We start from the raw sequence: 18,943 nt of genomic DNA, 5'->3' as shown, positions 1-18,943 counted from the left end.
ACGACGCTTATGTTTTAGCAACACAATGAGCGTTGCTATTAGTGTGCATACTTTTGGCGACGACAAGTTTGTGTGGGCAAAGAGTTAACCATTTAGCGACGATAATACTATTCGTTGGTAAAAGTTTTGGTAGTGAAATGAGGTGATTTAGTTATTTGTATTTTTATTATAATTTTTCAATTTTTTTTAAATATTCTAATTATTGAATTGTAAAATTAAAGTGACCATCGAATTAGATCACAAAAAGAATCCATCAAACCCAAAAACACTCTTAAGTTTAGATGGCTAATTTGAGATAATCTAAACTTTTTTAAAGAATTTGGTTAAATTATTAATTTCAATATGTTTGGTTTTATTTTCAGAAACTTATTTTAGAATTTTTTTTCCTAAAAAACTAAAAAAAAAAGTTGGTGAAAAAATAAAAAAAAAATACTTATTATTTTTGTATAATTTTATTTTTTAGGAAGTCATAAATAATTTTTTAAATTTTGAAAGTATAATTTTGATTTTTAGTGTTCAAATTAGTTTTATTTTTTTTATTTATTTAAAGTAATCTTTTAAAAGATTAATTAAGTTTTCAAATGGCATTTTATTGTTGTTATAATTGAAAAGATAAACCTACCGAAAACATGAAAACCAAAATCCCTAAAATATTGGCGCGAACATTCCCCGGTTTGGGTTCCTTGTTCTCCTCTGATCATGGACGGGTTCCTTATTCCCCGCTGATTTGGGTCCTTATTATTCTCTCAGTTCTTAGGGTTTTTGAAGCAAATCAATTTCAAAGAAAACTGAAGGTAGTTCTCTCTCTCTCTCTCTCTCTCTCTCGATCGATTTATTATATAAATATATATATTGATTATAGTTGCTGTTTATTTTGATATGAAGGATCAAAGACTATTTATTAATCTCAGGTCCCATAGAGAGAAGAAAGAGATTCCAGGTCCCATAGAATTTTGAAGGATTTGTTGTTGCCGTTTGCTGCTGTCGTGCGAGAGCGTCGGTGCTTCAGTCTACCCCTACAGGTTTGTTCCCTTTTTGCTTTGTATCTCATTTCCCCTGATTCTCTCTCTCAATTTCTTAACTGAAGCTATGTATGTCTATTTTCACTTTGTCTATTCTGTAACTGAAGCTATGTATGTCTATTTTCACTTTGTCTATTCTATAACTGAAGCTATGTATGTCTATTTTCACTTTGGCTAATAGCAATCCTCAAATCAATTTGATTGTCCTGTGAAAAAGTTATTACTAGTAGTTGAACTCCTCCATGACCCTGTTTCCCTAATACATAATCCTAATATGTTGTAAATGAAGATATTCGCTTTATTGTTGAATCAGTGGTCCTGAAGATTTAAGTAGCTGAATACTAATGTTGAAAATTTAATGATGAGTTTGTCCATAGAGATTAAAATATAAACTCCTACTCAGTAACCATGTTTAGCATTCAATGATAAGTCAAGCATCTTTGACGGTGAATTTCAAATTCAAGTGGTAACTGGTTGTGCGTTATTAAAACACACATAATAAAACATTCATTTGAAAAACTGCTAACCCGAGCACTTAATTTAGTTGTCAAACATTTTCTTAGTGCCATACAATAGCTCTATGAGACTTGCAACAATATCACCCATAAATAGGTTTCTGTGGGGGTTTGCTTGTGGAAAGACCATAGATTAAGGGTCTAGAGGGTGTGAGAAATTTATGGCATTTGCAGATAAATAGGTTTGAATTGGCTTGATTAGTGGGTGACAGGTTGCTGGACTGGAAGTTAAGAAAATTGGTTGCAAGATTATTAGTTGCTAAATTAATGGTCAAAGAGTAAGAAAAAAGGTTAGGTTTGCCAAACTAGGACATTGGGATGAAAAACTAAAGAAATTAATTGTTGGTTGAGATGGTATAAAGAATAATTGTTAATCTCAGTGTGAAGAATTGGCTTTGCAAATTTGTGAAGGTACTAAACTTTGCTTGTGAATGATGATATGTTTTTATCATTGTATGACATGTTAAACCAATGAAAATCAGTTGAAGATGATGTCTTTATATATTCTGGCAATTTGACGTATGTGACATGTATATTGTGAAAATCTTGAAGGTTATATACCTTCTCTTTTGTTAACTTACAACCGACACATACTAGAGAAAATGTACATTATTTTAACATCTGATAGATAGAGTACATTATGGTTAAGAGTGCAAGAAAGATGTCTGCACATGTAGCTTCGTTGGTATTGACTCCCATTATTGTGAGTGATCATGATTTGGTCTCTTATATGTGGTTGTAGACTAGAACTATGCTTAATTGAGATGCCCCATATGTTGCTGTGTAGTATCGAGTCCCATCAGTTTATGTTTTTAATAGAATTCTGATTTTTACACATTGAAATATTTATAGTGAAAATTAGCATTATAAGATGTTATGTCTGCACACTTGTGCATACTTAAGTATGGCATGGTTATATTACATTTTTGAAGATGTAGGTGATTTTGTAGATTCATATTCTTATATATATCCACTACTGTCATTCAATTAGTGAGGTAATTCCCATTAGCAAGGAAAAATGCTTGAATTCATTTTTGCTGTCAGGTTTTCCTGGTTTTTGATAGAATGTTATAAAAGTAACATGGTGTGTATATTAGTTTTATAATATATAGGCTTGATAGAATAAGCATGGTGATTTTGTTGATTCATATTTTTTATTGTTTTCTTTTATTCTTCCCGTCCCTTCCCTTTCAAGATGGTTCCACCAAATTCATATGTTGAAATAGTACATTGCCATGCCAACTGCCTTTTACTATTTAACAGACATTAAAAATATATATTTTTTTGTTTTTTTGTTGATAAATGTAAAAAACACTTAACTTAATACATAATATATGCAGATATAATAGAATTTTAAAGGATTTGTTGGTCGAAACCTTGATACAAAATTAAAAAAGCCTATAGGTAGATGCACCTTTATTGACGATGATGTGTCACTCTACACTTATATTAACTACTTTGTCTTCATGTTTAAAGAATAAAAAAATAAATAATAATAATAATAAGTAAAAGGTTGTGTCCTATTGGTATTAACTACTATTTTATGATCAGATATGGACAGGAGTTGGATGTTAATTTCTGATAGATTCAGTCAGCCATATGTAGATGGGGTGAACTCATTTATTGAATTTGCAAAGCTTCATTTGGGTGAGGGTAGGGAGATTAAGTGCCCATGCATCAACTGTTGTAACTTTTATAAGCATGAGTATGATATAGTGAAGGCTCATTTGCTCATAAGTGGGATGATAGTATCATACACCACTTGGTTAGAACACGGTGAACTTCCAGAACACAATAACCTTGATGAAAGCAATGGTAAGAATGACAAGGATGAAGATGAATATGATGAACTGATAGAGGACTATCAGAGGGGGAATTTTATGGAGGGTGATACTCTAGAAAGAGAGGATGTACGACATTTTGATAAATTGTTAGATGCTTCCCAATGTTGCTTGTACCCAGGTTGCAAAACCTCGGATACTCTGTTATCATTCGTTATTCAGATGCTACATGTGAAGGTAGAAAATAGGTGGAGCAATAAGTCTTTTGACAAGGTTTTGGAGATACAAAGGCGATTCCTACCAGAAGGCCACGTGGTGCCAGGGTCAATTTACGAGTGCAAGAAGTTACTACGTGACTTGGGCTTGGGGTACAAGCCCATCGATGCATGTAAACATGATTGTGTACTATTCTGGAAGGAGAATGCTCACTTGGAAAAATGTCCCACATGTCAAGCATCTAGGTACAGAGTAAATGATAGCAAGGGTAAGAAGATTCCTCACAAGATATTGCGTTACTTTCCATTGACACCTAGGTTGAGAAGATTGTACATGTCTAGGAAGACAGCAAAAGACATGAGATGGCATAGTGATAAGCGTGTGGATGATGGTGTATGGAGGCATCCGGCTGATTGTAAAGAGTGGAAGGAATTTGATTTGCATTATCCAGAGTTTGCCCAGGAGACTCGCAATGTTAGGTTGGGCCTAGCCACCGATGGGTTCAACCCTTTTGGGAACATGAGCACTTCCTATAGCATGTGGCCTGTCATACTCATGCCCTATAACCTCCCACCTTGGAGATGTATGAAGGCCCCTTTTTTCATGATGTCTTTACTTATTCCTGGACGTAATCAACCAGGGACTGATATTGATGTCTACCTAAGGCCATTGATTGATGAGTTGAAGGAGTTGTGGGAGAATGGCGTGATGACTTACAATAGTGATTGCCTTGTTGCTTAGATGTTCTTCATCTTTAATTCTTCTGGGGTGCTGCTGCTGGTGTGCTGCTGCTGAATTTTGCTGGGCTGCTGCTGCAGAATTTTACATAATTGTGTCTTTTTTACATCCTGGAGTTCATTCCACTGAAATCCAATGTTAGTCATGTGATTCCTCTGCGCATGAGAAGAATACATGATTCAGTTTAGTTGAACACCTGAATATGGACACTTTTAGTTGCACACCTGAATAAGGGTATTTAAATTGGTTCCAATCTGTGGGAGAGTCCAATGAGTTATGTCACTTCTGTTAGTGATTTAAAATGAGAATTAACAATATGTCCCCCAATATATATTATATAAGTATCTATATCCAAAATTGCTTTTTTTTTTTTTGTTCCAGATGTGTTAGCTACACTTTAAGAATGAAGGTACAGAGTATAATAGTTTCTCCATTTGCAGGAAGTGTAAAGATGTTTATAGAAGGATGCCCAAATTGGTGATGGGCTGGTGTTGTTTGCTTTACATTCCTTAACTTATCCAGGGTTGAGCCTATAACTTGATCTTAGTATTTCTATTATTTATTGTGTATGTTTTTCAGTTGCCACTTTGCTGCTGATGAACAATCACTAAACTAGTGTTTTAATTCTTAAAAATTGATGGGATTTTGCTTATATATTATATATAAGGGTCAGAATTTCATTTCAATACATTATTTTAGTTAGCTTGGAAATAGAAACATGAGGAAAGCATAAAAAAATGTTTGTAAACAAAAACCAAAACCTACCTTAATGGATAATTGAACATGGCTACACTAAACAAGGTTTACGAATTGCACACACATATACTTTGGTTCTCACTAACAATCAACTAACGAATTTGGTTGAGATTGATCCTCTTGCATCACTCCCTAAGCTGCAGTTTCTTAGTCTTCTTGATAATAATATCACTAAATGCTTTCAATTTTAAGTGATCATGGTTAGAGCACAGGATCCATTTCACAAGAGCTGACTTGAGATACCTCTAAATGAACGATCAGGCACAAAAATTTTGGCATGATCAAGCAACTCAGATTATTATGTTGTTCCTCTTCCATGATTATGTCTTATGTTATTTTATTTTGCAGGATGTAACTCTAAATTAAGTTAATAAAGTTTGATTAAGTAGCATGTACTTGTTATTTTGAAATGGTAGTTGAAATGGGAGAATAAATGGAGGGAGCAAAGTCATCGTTGGAGCAACATTGCTAATATATAGCATTTTTTCTCTTTTTATTGCTAAATTATAACAATATTCAACATGTAGCTATTGAACCATTGGAGACTAGAAAATTCACAAGACAGCACTAGGAAACCATAGGAGATTTTTTTTACTTGACAGGAATACAAGAACTGATAGGCTGCTTCTTAGTAGTGATATGGCTTTGATAACATGTAAATATTGGAAACAAAAAGTGGAATTAAAATTTGGTTAAAAAAAAAAAACTAATGGCTTTGCGCAGAAAACAACACCTGAGCTAATATTACACTAGTGATTGTGTAAACCAAGTCAAATCTAATTTACTATAAACTTACAACTAAATGATTCTTGAATATTCCAATACAAATTTAAGTAATTTCATATCTTTGAACAATGCTTTTCAAATGATAATTTAATTATGTCTTGGTTGTGCCATTTGATAGTAAATTTGTTTGTGCTAGGTGTTTAATCCAATTTAACAGGGATTGGCACAGGGGAATGGCCCTTTTTCTTTGTTTATTTATGTTAGGTGTTCTAATATCATATTAGATGATGTTATTATTATTGTCTACTTTTCTTTTTTAAATTGCAGCAAAATTAAAATGGTAATAGAGCTGCTTGAGGGCATTCATTTTGTTTCTTCTGTGGAGGCCATTTCTCTTGGTGCCCAAGCTGGTATTCATCCATGGATAATTTATGACATTATTTCTAATGCTGCTGGAAATTCATGGTAAATTATTGTTCACAATTCTTTACTGAGGATTATGTTGTGTGTTTAAAATTTAAATATTTCTAGTCCTGAAGCATTCCTTATAAGCATTCTGATCTGAAATTGCCAATTCTAGATCAGGCACAACCTTGATAGATGAGACTGCTAATAATCTGATTTGCACCATGGGCACCAGTTGAGACCATGGCACTAATTGGCACTTTCTGTTTCTGACAATGAACTGATTTTGTAGAACCCATGCCTTTAAAGAAATTAGCTGGAAAATTTATTGAACACTGAAAGCCCTTCTTGTTATGTGCTTACATGTATACACATACATGGGAACATCTGTTTACTTTCAAAGATCTGTGCATTTTTATACTAACTCAATAGGTATTCAAGGCTTTGGTGGTTGGTGTTGGTATATGTAAATGTCGTAGTTAGTTTTTTTTTTCATGACATTCCTGGAATTTGCTAGCGTTTTCTTAAGCAGATACTGTGTTACCTTGCTACTAGACATCCTTCCGTTGGATTCAATTTTACAGGGTTTTCAAGAATCATGTTCCCCAGTTGCTAAGGGATAATCAAACCAAACATCTCCTGAATACTTTGTTCAAAATTTGGTAAGTCTTCTCATGTTGTAAGTTTCTTAGTGTTGTTCAAGTGTATTATGAGTAATTTCTTTTCTTCTTGACTTTGAAGTTAAGTTCAATGGGGATTTTGGGTGAATTAAATGCTAACTGCAGTTTTATAATTCCATTCAAATTATGCTTCCTTTCTTGTGGTGGATTTACCATTTAGGACATTTACTTGAGGACCATCTGCTAAATGCATACTAAAATTTTAGACTTGAACACCACTCGGTAATCATTTCTTCATCAATGAATTTGGACACATTGAGACTTTCAATAATGATTTTTGAGATATTGATACTGTAAGGTAGACCTCAATTCAGAATCACATTCTTAAATGGGTCTCTTATCCACTTATTTTTTTAAGAACTCATTATTGATAAAATAATGTACGAAATAAGTTCACATTAAGAAAACTTATGTTTTTATGAAGTAGAAAATAGAAAAGACTTATTTGGCTAGGCATTGAAGTGTAGAAGTGCTAATGTGAGAAAAAAATAAGCTGGTTATCTTAAATACTAAAATCCTATTCAGCTTAATCACTTTATTGGAAAGACCTTAAGTGGACAGCTTTGTCATTCTAATCTAAACAAATTCTTGTTCAAATCTTTGAACTCTTATTCAATAGAGATCTCTTTGTGAACTGCAAAGCTAAAACTAAACCAAACCAAACTAAGCCTAGTGTCCCCAATCAAGTGGCGTCAGTTACATGAATCATTTTCCTCTATTTCGCTCTATCAAGGGCTGGATGAGTCAATTATGCCTGATGGGTTTTTGTCCAACTTGAAGGGTATTGTTTTGGATATGGCCAAATCATGTACATTTCCTCTTCCACTTCTGGAAGTTGCTTTTCAACATCTAATAGCAGGTATGTATCTGCATGATTTACAGTTTCTCACAACCATAATTTGTAGGTGGCAGCTATTAATGTTTTGGAGCAACCTGATACTCACTTTGTTAATTTCCAATTGTCCTTTCACAGGCTCCTCTCATGGTCATGGAAATGATGGTGATGACACATTGATCAAGGTTGTTCTCATGAACTAATTTCTTTTATATAAAAGTTATATTATGTGGCTTTTTTACTTGCTTTGAGGTTATGTAAATATTAACATGCCATTTGCTAAGTAGACACACCTGTTCTTGCACAAGCTTGGGAGAAAGTATATGGGGTGAACATTACCAATGTTGTCAATATGGTACAAACTTATTTATGAAAAAAAATATTACTAAAATGTCATTCCGAGTCAAGTTTGCTGCATCAGATGGTCAATTAGGTATCATATATTACACTGCAGAACAGCATCTGCTGTCTCTCCTAAAGTTTGTGCTGACTAAAAGGCATTCTATTGGTAGTCTTTTATTTCCTTGTAGTTGAGGTAACAATGCCATTGTCGTATATCTATTATAGATGTAGTGTAATAAGTTGCTTGTTGCTTTGATAATTTTTTCAGATATGTTGAAAATTTGCTGCCGAAGTCTGGATACGACTTGTATTGCTCATCAATAAATTGCATCTCTAGATTATGCTGGTCCATTTTCTCTTAGAAGTGGGAGTTGTTTCCTGACTACAGATAACTATATATCAGTTATAGAATAAATAGAAAACTTATGTTTAGTAAAATTTACCCAAATCTATATGTCGTTTTCAATCTATAAGTTTAGTAAAAACATATAAGATTTACCCAAATCTATAAGTTATTTTTTTTAATAACCTTTTTTATAAGTTTAGTAAAAAAAAAAAAAAAAAAAAAAAGGTGGCTTCAACTAGATCATCATTTATTATGAATGAAAAATGAAGTACAATTCAGAAATTGAAATAGTTTCACGAACACACAACCAAATCGATTTCAATTAACCCATTGTGGTGTACTTGAATTGAGTGTTTTTATATAACTTACTCTCCTAGTGTAAACATGGCAGCCAGTGAATTAGTTTGAATTTTTACTTAACTTCTGTTAACCTGATGGCTTAAAAGTTACTAAGAATTGTATAGTTTTGAGGGCTGTTTGAACAATTGATGCAGCTTGTTTGGTGGATACTTTTGTGGCATGATGCTGTGTTGCGTTGAATCTGGTGCTGATTGGCTCTGTTCTGTGTGCTCTGCCTCTGATGCAGCTTTTGATTGATGCGATCTGTTTGTCCTGATTTCTGATTTGGTTGAGTTGTTTTGTTGCTAGTTTTGTTTGATTTGTTTTCTGACTGTTTTAGTAAATGAGGTAAACTGCTGCGTCAATTCTGATTTGGTTATATGATTTTGTTTGGGTTGCCAAGTTGAAATGGTTTTCTGAACTGGTGATGATCTGTGTTGAATCAGTTTGCTGATCTGCTATTCTTCTGGTGCTGCTGTGATGTTGCTGCTGTTGCTGAGATGCTGTGGTGATGCTGCTGTGATGGTGTTTGTTACGATAAGGTGCTGTTGTGTTGTTGTTGGATGTTTGCTGGTGTTGCTGGTGTTGTTGATGTTTGGAAGGGTGCATGACTTTTTGTCCAATCTGTAATAGATCAGGTTTTCATTAATGGGGGTTGTCATTAGGTGTAAGTTCGGGCAACTGCTGGTGTTTTGGCTGGAAGGGTATGGAGGGGGTATTTTGTGTGATTTCATATCCATGTTATTAGTTTGTTATAGTGGTGCCTGAGGGATGCCTCTTGTAAATCTGTAAATTTTTTAAAAATTTATAAATGAGTTTCAATTATTTTTGCCGTTGCAAATTTGTCGTTGTTAAAAAGTGAAGCTTTCTCGACAAATAACTAGTCGGTAAATGTGTAGCTAAAAGTTTATTTTTGCCCACTCATATTGTGTTGCTAAAAGTGTATTTTTTGCCGATGCCAATTTGTCGTTGCCAAAACTAAAGCTTTATCGACAACCAAATCGTTGGTAAATGGCAACATTTACCGATGTAAATGTGTCGCTAAAAGTTACTTTTCCCCACTCATATTGTGTTGGTAGAAGTGTATTTTTTGCCAATGCCAATTTGTCGTTGCCAAAAGTAAAGCTTTAGCGACAAACAAATCGTCGGCAAATGGCAACATTTGCCGACGTAAATGTGTCGCCAAAAGTTTACTTTTGTCAACGCATATGTTGTTGCTAAAAGTATTTTTTTGCCCATGCAAATTTGTGTCGCGAAAAGTGCCACACAATCATCCTATTTGAATGACTTTTACCAACGCAAGGTAAATTGCCGACGATGGATGGAGGCTTTTAGCGACGACTATGTTCGTCGCTAAAGGCATTACTTTTACCAACGCAATCATAATTTCGTCAGCAAAAACTTTTGCCAACTCACTTTTGCCTACGGGTTGCCAACGTAGCTTTGTGTGTCGGCAAAACTCTTTGCCAACGAATTTTCCCTTTTAGCAACATATTTTGTTGCGTTGCGAAAAATGCAATTTCTTATAGTGATTAATGAATTTAAAAGAAGGACAAAATATGAAATTTATATTGTTTTTGTACTTAATTTTTGAAAATGAACTAATATTTTAAGACAATGAAAAATGGAATAAGAGACTAATATTTTAGACAATAAAAAATGAAAAACGGACTAATATTTTAAGACAGAGGGAGTAATATGCATACATCGATCAATAGCAAATATGTCTGATTTCAATCAAGTTGCCAAAACATGCCTTGCCCTATAGAAATCAATCTAATTTAATAGAACACAAATCACGGTCCAAAAGCATCTCTAATGGTTGATGTCAAAATGGCTTTGCCAAAGCCATTTTTTGGATAAATTTTTGTATGTCAATAGGGTATTATATCGCACTACTTTCCACCAATCACAAATGTATAAACCCTCTATTGTTAACCAAACACCCAACATAAATGTAGTGAATCTTACTATTAAAATCATACACGATAGTAAAAGGTACCACATGATAGCTACCCTATCTGCATATAAAAATTACTCCATTTTTTGGCTTGTTACAGTGCACAAAAGTCAATTTTTGTCTATACCCCACTCCAATGGAGACTTGCTATTTTGACATAATCATTTGCCAAATTCAACTAACTTCTAAATTTGTCAACAATTTGACTTCAACTACATTTCAAACTCTTCAACTACCATTCCCTAACCAAACTTTCAACTATTTTAATTTTACCAACCAAAAAAAATTTGTTGTTGAAAAAAAAAAAAAAGCCTAAGACGTTGTTGACGGTGATCAACCATTTTTATTGTTGTTGATTTGTGAAGCTTTGGTACCAAAGTGTTGTTGATTTTTTAAAATAGTTAATTTTTGTACGAGCACGAAATAATTCTTCTCGTATAAACTTGTTGATCAAGTTTGCACTTTCTCCAAACGTCGTCGCTTTGCTCCTTGAAAACACAAATGTGAGTTAGCCGGCGGGTGTGTGCCAGATACCTCTCCGATGCCTAAGTTAGTAAAACAGACAATAGACAAAAGCTCTGTGTATTTGAAGGTAAAGATTGTGGTACTTGTACATAGGTCATGCTATGAGCTTTTATAGATTCCGCTTGGCATAATCCTAGTAGGATTCCAACTTTCCTTATCAGAATCCTCTTAGCAATCACACCCTATTCACTACTAACCAAGTGAGATGGTTTGCACACTCCTAGTAGGACTCTATTCTCCTTAGCAAAGTCCTCCCAGGAGTTAGAAAGATAATAATCATCTTTTCACCCCCTCCTTAATGCTATCTCTAACCTTCTAAGACACTTAGCTCGGCGCTTTCACGAGCAATGTTTAGCTCGGTCACCGTTCACCTATACCTCTGCTCAAATCACCTAGACCGAGCTAAATATAGTCCTTTATGACCGAGCTAACAGGGCCCAATTTGTAAAGTCCATTCACCTCGGCCCACAGCTCGGCCCAAATTTTACACAAATTACCCTCTTAATTGCCCCTTAATTCCATCTACAGCGCATGATTTGGGATTATTTCTCTCTAGCCGAGCTAAGCCGACCGAATTAAAATAAGTAATACCACCGAGCTCGTTCTCGACCGGGCTACCGATTTGCCCCGGCTTCAGAAACGTCTTGTTAATTACTCTGCACGTCGTTTCGCATCTCAAACACGTCTGAAGCGTTATCTATTTCCTTGGACATGTGGCTCGCTCCCACTGGTTAGGTACAACTGTCACAGCCGTCTTCATATTTCGAAAATTTTGAACAGTCCCGCCTATTCTTGTGCTTTATACAAAAACCCTATTTTCTTCGAACACTCCACTGTTCGTTTTCTCTCCATTGCCTCTTGAGTCTCCATTCTCTCAACCATAGCTTTTGCAAAGCTCATGTTCTAGCCTGCATCCTTACTGCCTCGATCTTCGTCCTTTCATTTTGAAGTTGTAAGTAGCTCAACCTTTTCCTCTTTCATTGTTTATTTTGTGAGAATGTATAGTATAGAAATATATATACAAATATATTTTTCAGAACACCCTATTGTTGTTTTCGCATAAATGAGTAATGAACCACTAAATCCCCAAAAACCACATACCGAGGCCTTAATCACGCTACAGCTGGATAACTCAATCAACCTGCCATGCAATCTTTTCGATCGAAAATAACACCATGACCGAACTAGGAACCTGTTTGTATTAGGTGCGTACACAACCGAACCAGAAAACCTCTTCCAATAACTGAACTAAAACTTTAAGCCACCCCTTGTGCTACGACCGACCTAAGGACCCTCCTGTTATAATAACCGAGCTACAAAACTCGGCACAATCGAACTACGAATAGGTTATAATCCACTTAGCCGAACTGGGGTTATCATAATTTGGCCTTTTTGCTTAGCCCGGTTCAGTGATCTGGGCATAACATTTTTTATCTCCACTTTGCAGACTTTGACTTGGTTGGCTAGGCACACCCTTGCACGCTCAACCGAGATATTCAACGCCATCTCAACACCGAGCTAGACTGCCATGATAAATTATAATCAAACTAAGTTAGATGGGTAAATACCGGTTCTTAGTAAATTCACCTGGGGCCATTGCCAAATTTCACAAGGACTACAACATTCCTGACGATGTCCATCTCTCATTAGCCGAACTAGATACCATGCCATGGGGCAAATTGGGCTTTGTTCCTTTCACCGTAATATCCATTGTTGAGGCCGGTCTTCGATTCCCAGTCCAACCACTGATATGCGAGTTCCTTAGGCAGACTAGACTATGCCCGACCCAACTAAGCACCAATTCATATAGAATAATAAATGGCATCGCCGAGCTAGACCACCGGCTTGGCCTCAACCTCGAATTGGCCGAGCTTTTTCACCAATATTCGCTCGGCCAAAATGATGACGGTTGGGTGTATTATTTAAGAATACGAAGAGGCCGAGAGAAAATAATAAAAGATACACCGGACAAAGACTTGAATGACGATGATTTTTTCTAGGTCTCTGGTAACTTTGAAGACCAGGAAGCCCAAATACCGGGCTACAACATAAATTGGAATAATAGGATTGCCGGTAAGGATACCTCGGTTCTCTTTTTGCTTTGCTATTCTAGGACATAGTTTTGTACCATGCTAACCGCTGTTTTCCTTTTGTGCAGACTTAAACCAACTAAAGTCACAGTACCCATACGCCAACCAGGACGCCATTCGCGCCGCGTTTCAATATCATTACTGCGGTTGGGCCAAGCTTCTAAACTTCGAACCGACATACAGATACAACGGAAGGAGGAAGACCAGGGTAACTGACTTCTTTCTCGAACCATCACCAGAACCAGATCCAAGCCTTCCCCAAATCAACCTCATTCCCTTAACCGAAGAACAAGAAATGGCCAAGCGTTGAGCAGTTTGAGCCCTGATCACCTAACAAACACCCCCACCAATTGTCGATGTTCAGACCGAAGTTCCACAAGCTGGTCAGACAAATGAAGCAGTGGTAGCCCTTTCCTCAGCCCGAGTTACTTCATCTCAGCCAAGCAAAAGGCCACGCACACGAAGCCTGAGGGATGAGGACGAGCCATCCCAGACCGAGCTCGAAGAAGCAATAATCTCCCAAGTTCGCAACCGCCCTAGCTCTTCAAATCCTCCATCTCCGCCAGTGTGGGCACCCACAGCCACCTTCAGGGGCCGAGTTATCACGGCCTCAGATTCCGTCAGCGCCGAGAAGGATCATCTGTTGGCCTTCAATCTAGCAAAGAGTGTTTACCTTCCTACCGATATGGAGAGGCATGATGGTTTGACTGAGCTGAAGGCTATCCGCTCGGCCACCAAATCGATGATTCTGGTAAGACCCAAAAACCCCCTCAAACTTTGACCTTTTATCACGGTCCCAGTACATCGGTAGTCTCCTAATCGCTCTAAACTATGCAGGCCCTTCAAAAGAACTAGTAGCCCACAAACGAGTTCTTAAACTCAGGAAGATGGTGCGGTCAGCCGTTGCCGAGGTATAATCCAAAGAGACCGAGCTAAAAGACACCCAAGTCAAGCTGGCTGAACAAGAGGCCAAAAATTCAAGGCTTGCCAGATTGGTGTATTCGGCCGAGGCTGACAAACAGAAGGCCCTAGTCGAGAAAAAAGATCGCTATTTACGCGAGCTGGCCAAGCTGGAGAGGAAGAAGAATGCCGAGCTGGAAGATTTGAAGAAAAAGATACAGGACGCAGAGGACCGAGGTTACAAGGAAGGAGAGGAGACGTACGTCCAGCAGTGCGAAGCTGGCAAGGATATTTTTTTCAAATGTGGCTGGAATGCTACTGCTGAAAAGCTCGGCTGTGGACACGACTCCGAGGTCTTCCTGAATCCTCCTCCCCACTTCATACCGGGCTACATGGTGAACTATGCCAACGCAGTCCAACAAAAGTTCCTTCAAGAGGGGGAGGAGGATGAGGTCCTTGCTCCTGAGAATACACTTAACATTCAGCTCGGCCGCTAGTCTACTTCTCCTACTCCAGTGGATTCCAGCCCACCTCTGCCTATTTTGACTAACGTTGTACCAACGGCTGAGCTCGACCAGGGGGCTCATCTCACAATCGAGCTATCTTTGGGTGAAGTTCGGGTCGATTTGGACGTTGACTTGGATGTTCTTTTCTCTTGATTTTTCCTTTTTCTTCTTCTATTATCAAATTTTAACTGGGCTGTAACCCCACCTTTTGTAATGCACTTTTGAATGAAATCTTGAATTTTTCCTCGTCTTTTTGTTCGGTTCACTCGTACTTGTAATTGCCTTTCAATTGGTTTGCCTTGGATCTTTTGTCCGGTTTTCATTCCCTTAATTTTTACGGCCGAGATAGCCATCTCGGTCCAATCTGCTCTGTAATCTGCTGACCTTACCATGTGTTGGCCCTGCCAACTTTCTTTGGTCTAGAACCTTATCTAGGCTGAAAAGAAGTAAATGTTGGTCATACCTGCCAACCTTCTTCAGCCTAGATTCTCATCTCGGCTAAAGAGAGTTAGATATTGGTTATTCCTGCCAACCTTCTTTAGCCTAGATCCTTATCTCGGCTAAAGAGAGCTAAATGTTGGTTATTCCTGCCAACCTTCTTCAGCCTAGATCCTTATCTCGGTTGAAAGGAGCTAAATGTTGGTTATTCCTGCCAACTTTCTTCAGCCTAGATCCTTATCACGGCTGAAGAGAGCTAAATGTTGGTTATGCCTGCCAACCTTCTTTAGCCTAGATCCTTATCTCGGTTGAAGAGAGCTAAATGTTGGTTATTCCTGACAACCTTCTTCAGCTTAGATCTTTATCTCGACTGAAGAGAGAACTGAATGTTTGGTCATTCTTGCCAAACTTTCTGGTTGCCCCTTGCTGGTCATGACTGAGAACAACTTTTACAGTAGAAAGAATTATGCTGAAAAGGAAACTATTTGTTTTATTTAAAAAACAAAAATTATAAGTATTTTAAAGAAAAACTAAATATAAAATAGTATATAAAATAGTTTGAGATTGGCAGTGTTTCATGGCCTGGGAATAGCCTTGCTGTCTCCATCTTCCAAGTGATATGCCCATTTTCCTGCTAAACCGACCACTTCGTATGGTCCTTCCCAGTTAGGTCCTAACTTGCCATCTCCGGGTACCAAAGTGTTTCCCATTACTTTGCGCAGTACCCAATCTCCGATCTTAAATTGCCTCGGATGCACTATTTTGTTATATTTTTTGGATAACTCCTGCTGGTACGAGGCAATGTGAACAAGTGCTTTTTCCCTTATTTCTTTTGCGAGGTCGAGTTCCAAGGTTATGGCTTCTCCATTCAAGTCTGGGTCAAAATTTTCACTTCTAATAGTGGGGAAGCCGACTTCTAGTGGGATTACTGTCTCCATGCCATAAACCAAGGAAAAAGGCGTTTCTCCAATTGATCGTCGAGGTGTGGTACGGTAAGCCCATAAAACATGAGGAGGCTTCTCAACCCACTTGCCTTTGGCTCTCTCTAACCTTTTCTTCAAACCATCTAAGACGACTTTGTTTGATGCTTCTGCTTGGCCATTCACTTGAGGGTATGCTGGTGTAGAGTTGTAGAATTCTATCTTGTATTCCTCACAAAAGTCCCTGAAGATTTTGTCGTCAAACTGAGTGTCGTTGTCAGATATTAGAGCCTTGGGTATGCCGAATCGAGTTATGATATTCTGCCAGACAAACTTCTTAACATCTTTCTCTTTTATTGATGTGAGTGCTTCTGCCTCCACCCACTTTGTGAAGTAGTCTGTTGCTGTAAAAAAGAACTTTTTGTTGCCGGGTACTGTTGGAAGTGGTCCCACTATGTCCAGGCCCCACATTGCGAAGGGCCATGGGCTAGTTAATGGTAGAAGCTCTTTGGCTGGTTGATGTATTTGGTGTGCAAACTTCTGACATTTCTCACATCTCTTGACATATTTCTCTGAATCTTCTTGCATGTATGGCCACCAATATCCTTGTGAAATTGCTCTATAAGCCAATGATCTTCCCCCTTGGTGGCTTCCGTATACGCCTTCATGTATCTCGAACAAGAATGCCTCGATCTTACTAGGATGAACACATTTCAAGTAAGGTCCTGTGAAGGATTTTTTGTATAACGCCAATGATGGAGAGAGCCAAAATCGCTGTGAGTTTGCTCTAATTTTGTTGGCCTCTTTCTTTTCTTCAGGCAAGATGCCGTCTTTTAAAAACACTATGATGGGATCCATCCAGGATGGGCCTAGTTCGACACAACATACCTCAGCTATTTCGGGTTCTTCAATGCTTGGTCTGGGTAGGAAGTCGATCAGTAGTGGGTGTGGGATAGATGTATCTGCCATTGAAGCAAAACCTGCCAATTCGTCTGCTCTACTATTTCTTTCTCGTCCAATCTGCTATATCCGAATGACTTCGAACTTAATGGTCTCCTTTCTAACTAACTCTTGGTACTTAGCTATCCTTTCATCTTTTGCCTCGTAGTCGCTTGAAATCTGGTTTACTACTAGCTGGGGGTCGCTGTAAACCATCAGCTCGGTGGCCTTCATGTAAAGGGCAGATTTTAAGCCTGCTAACAGTGCTTCATACTCTGCCTCATTGTTGGATGCTAGGAAGCCAAGATTACCTGCCTGTTCAATTGTTAGGTCATCTGGTGAGATGAGGACTATGCCAAGTCCTACACCGTGCTTGTTGGATGCTCCATCCACGAAGAGTTTCTACATCTCTCCAACGAAAAACATTCAGCAAGTAGATGGATCAGACGATGTCTTGGGATCGTAGGTGTTGCTGGTGTTTTCTTCCAAGTCTATGCCTGCTGTTGGTGTTGTGTCTTCACTGTCTGGCTGCCTTAAGTCTTTGTTTTTTGATGAGTCCTCACTAGGAGTAGCATGGTTTGCTCCTTCCTCCATGCCCTCAGTTTTGTATGGCTTGTAATGTAGCTGGGCGTCCTGTGTTTAGGGCTACGCAGTTCTCGCAGCACTTTCCTCCCTTATTTCGGTTGCTTTGGTCAAATCAACTAAGTAGACGTGATGACTTCCTGGTGTGAACTCAGCCACAAAGTCTGCTAAGGCTTGGGCTTTTATTGCGGTTTTGGGTTGAAACTTGATATCGAATTGTCCCAACTCCACCGTCCATTTCAAGATTCGTCCAGAAAAATCCGCTCTCTCAAACAAGGCTTTTAGTGGAAAAACCGTTAGGAAGATCACGGTGTGGGCATGGAAATAGCGTGACAACTTTCTTGAGGCCATCATCAAAGCTAATGCCAGCTTTTCTAATGGTAGGTACCTTGTTTCAGCGCCCAGCAAGGTCTTGCTAACATAAAAGATAGGCAGGTGTTGGATTCCTTCCGCTCTGACCAACACTACGTTTATTACATGCTGTGAAACTGCTAAGTACAAAAAGAGCTCTTCTCTTGGCACTGGGCTTACTAACAATGGTGGAGAGGTCATGTATTCTTTCAAGCTTTCTAGGGCGCGGTCGCATTCTTCATCCCACTCAAACTTGGCCTTCAAAGCTTGGAAGAATGGTCGACATCTGTCTGACGACCGACTTATGAACCGGTTGAGTGCGGCTACTAAGCCAGTGAGATGCTGTACCTCTGTGACTATGTTGGGCCTCTCAAGATCCTAGATTTCTTTGATCTGAGAGGGATCAACTTCTATACCTCGGTTAGTTACCAAAAAACCCAGGAATTTGCCTGATCCTACGCCGAATGCACACTTAGATGCATTCAAACGTAACTTGTGAGACTTTAAAATTTGGAACATTTCACCTAGGTCCCTGAGATGGTCCTTCTCATCCTTGCTTTTGACCACCATATTATCTATGTAAGCCTCCATTGTTCTGCCTAACAATGGTTCAAACATTTTGGTGATCATTCGTTGGAATGTAGCCCCTGCGTTCTTTAGGCCGAAGGGCATGACCTTGTAACAGTACAATACTCTAGGTGTTGTGAATGATGTGACCTCCTGGTCTGGTTCATACATAGCGATCTGATGGTAACCTCTATACGCATCAAGGAAGCTAAGTCTGTTATGTCCTGTCATTAAGTCCACTAGTTGGTCTATCCGTGGTAAGGGAAAACTGTCCTTTGGACATGCCTTGTTGACTGTTTTATAGTCTACACAAACGCACCACTTGCTATTCTTCTTTGGCACTACTACAGTGTTGGAAATCTACCTGGGATAGTGCACTTCTCTGATGGCTTCTGCCTCCAGTAAGTTTCCCACTTCCTTCGCCACTATCTCCGTGTGGTGGAGTGCCGATCTGCGAGTGCACT

General features: G+C 38.1%; 1 protein-coding gene and 1 long non-coding RNA gene across 3 annotated transcripts; both read left to right on the top strand.

Moving 5' to 3' along the window:
- The first annotated feature begins 3,090 nt into the window (after positions 1-3,090).
- Positions 3,091-4,275, top strand: LOC114290546 (uncharacterized). Its single transcript, XM_028234489.2, has one exon. It carries the CDS (start codon positions 3,091-3,093, stop codon positions 4,273-4,275), a length of 1,185 nt encoding a protein of 394 aa, XP_028090290.2.
- A 1,805-nt stretch (positions 4,276-6,080) lies between these two features.
- LOC114286249 (uncharacterized) lies at positions 6,081-9,533 on the top strand. Of its 2 annotated transcripts, XR_014328889.1 has the most exons (6): positions 6,081-6,219; positions 6,744-6,821; positions 7,620-7,698; positions 7,813-7,859; positions 8,857-9,049; positions 9,148-9,533. It is a non-coding gene; the product is annotated as an uncharacterized LOC114286249 (long non-coding RNA). The 2 variants fall into 2 exon arrangements; XR_003637439.2 differs by lacking the exon at positions 6,744-6,821.
- Positions 9,534-18,943: the final 9,410 nt, after the last annotated feature.

This window comes from Camellia sinensis, chromosome 5 (assembly GCF_055761805.1).
Source record: "Camellia sinensis isolate YWXY chromosome 5, ASM5576180v1, whole genome shotgun sequence".
Classification (NCBI taxonomy): Eukaryota; Viridiplantae; Streptophyta; class Magnoliopsida; order Ericales; family Theaceae; genus Camellia; species Camellia sinensis.
This window is presented reverse-complemented; position numbering and strand designations above follow the sequence as displayed.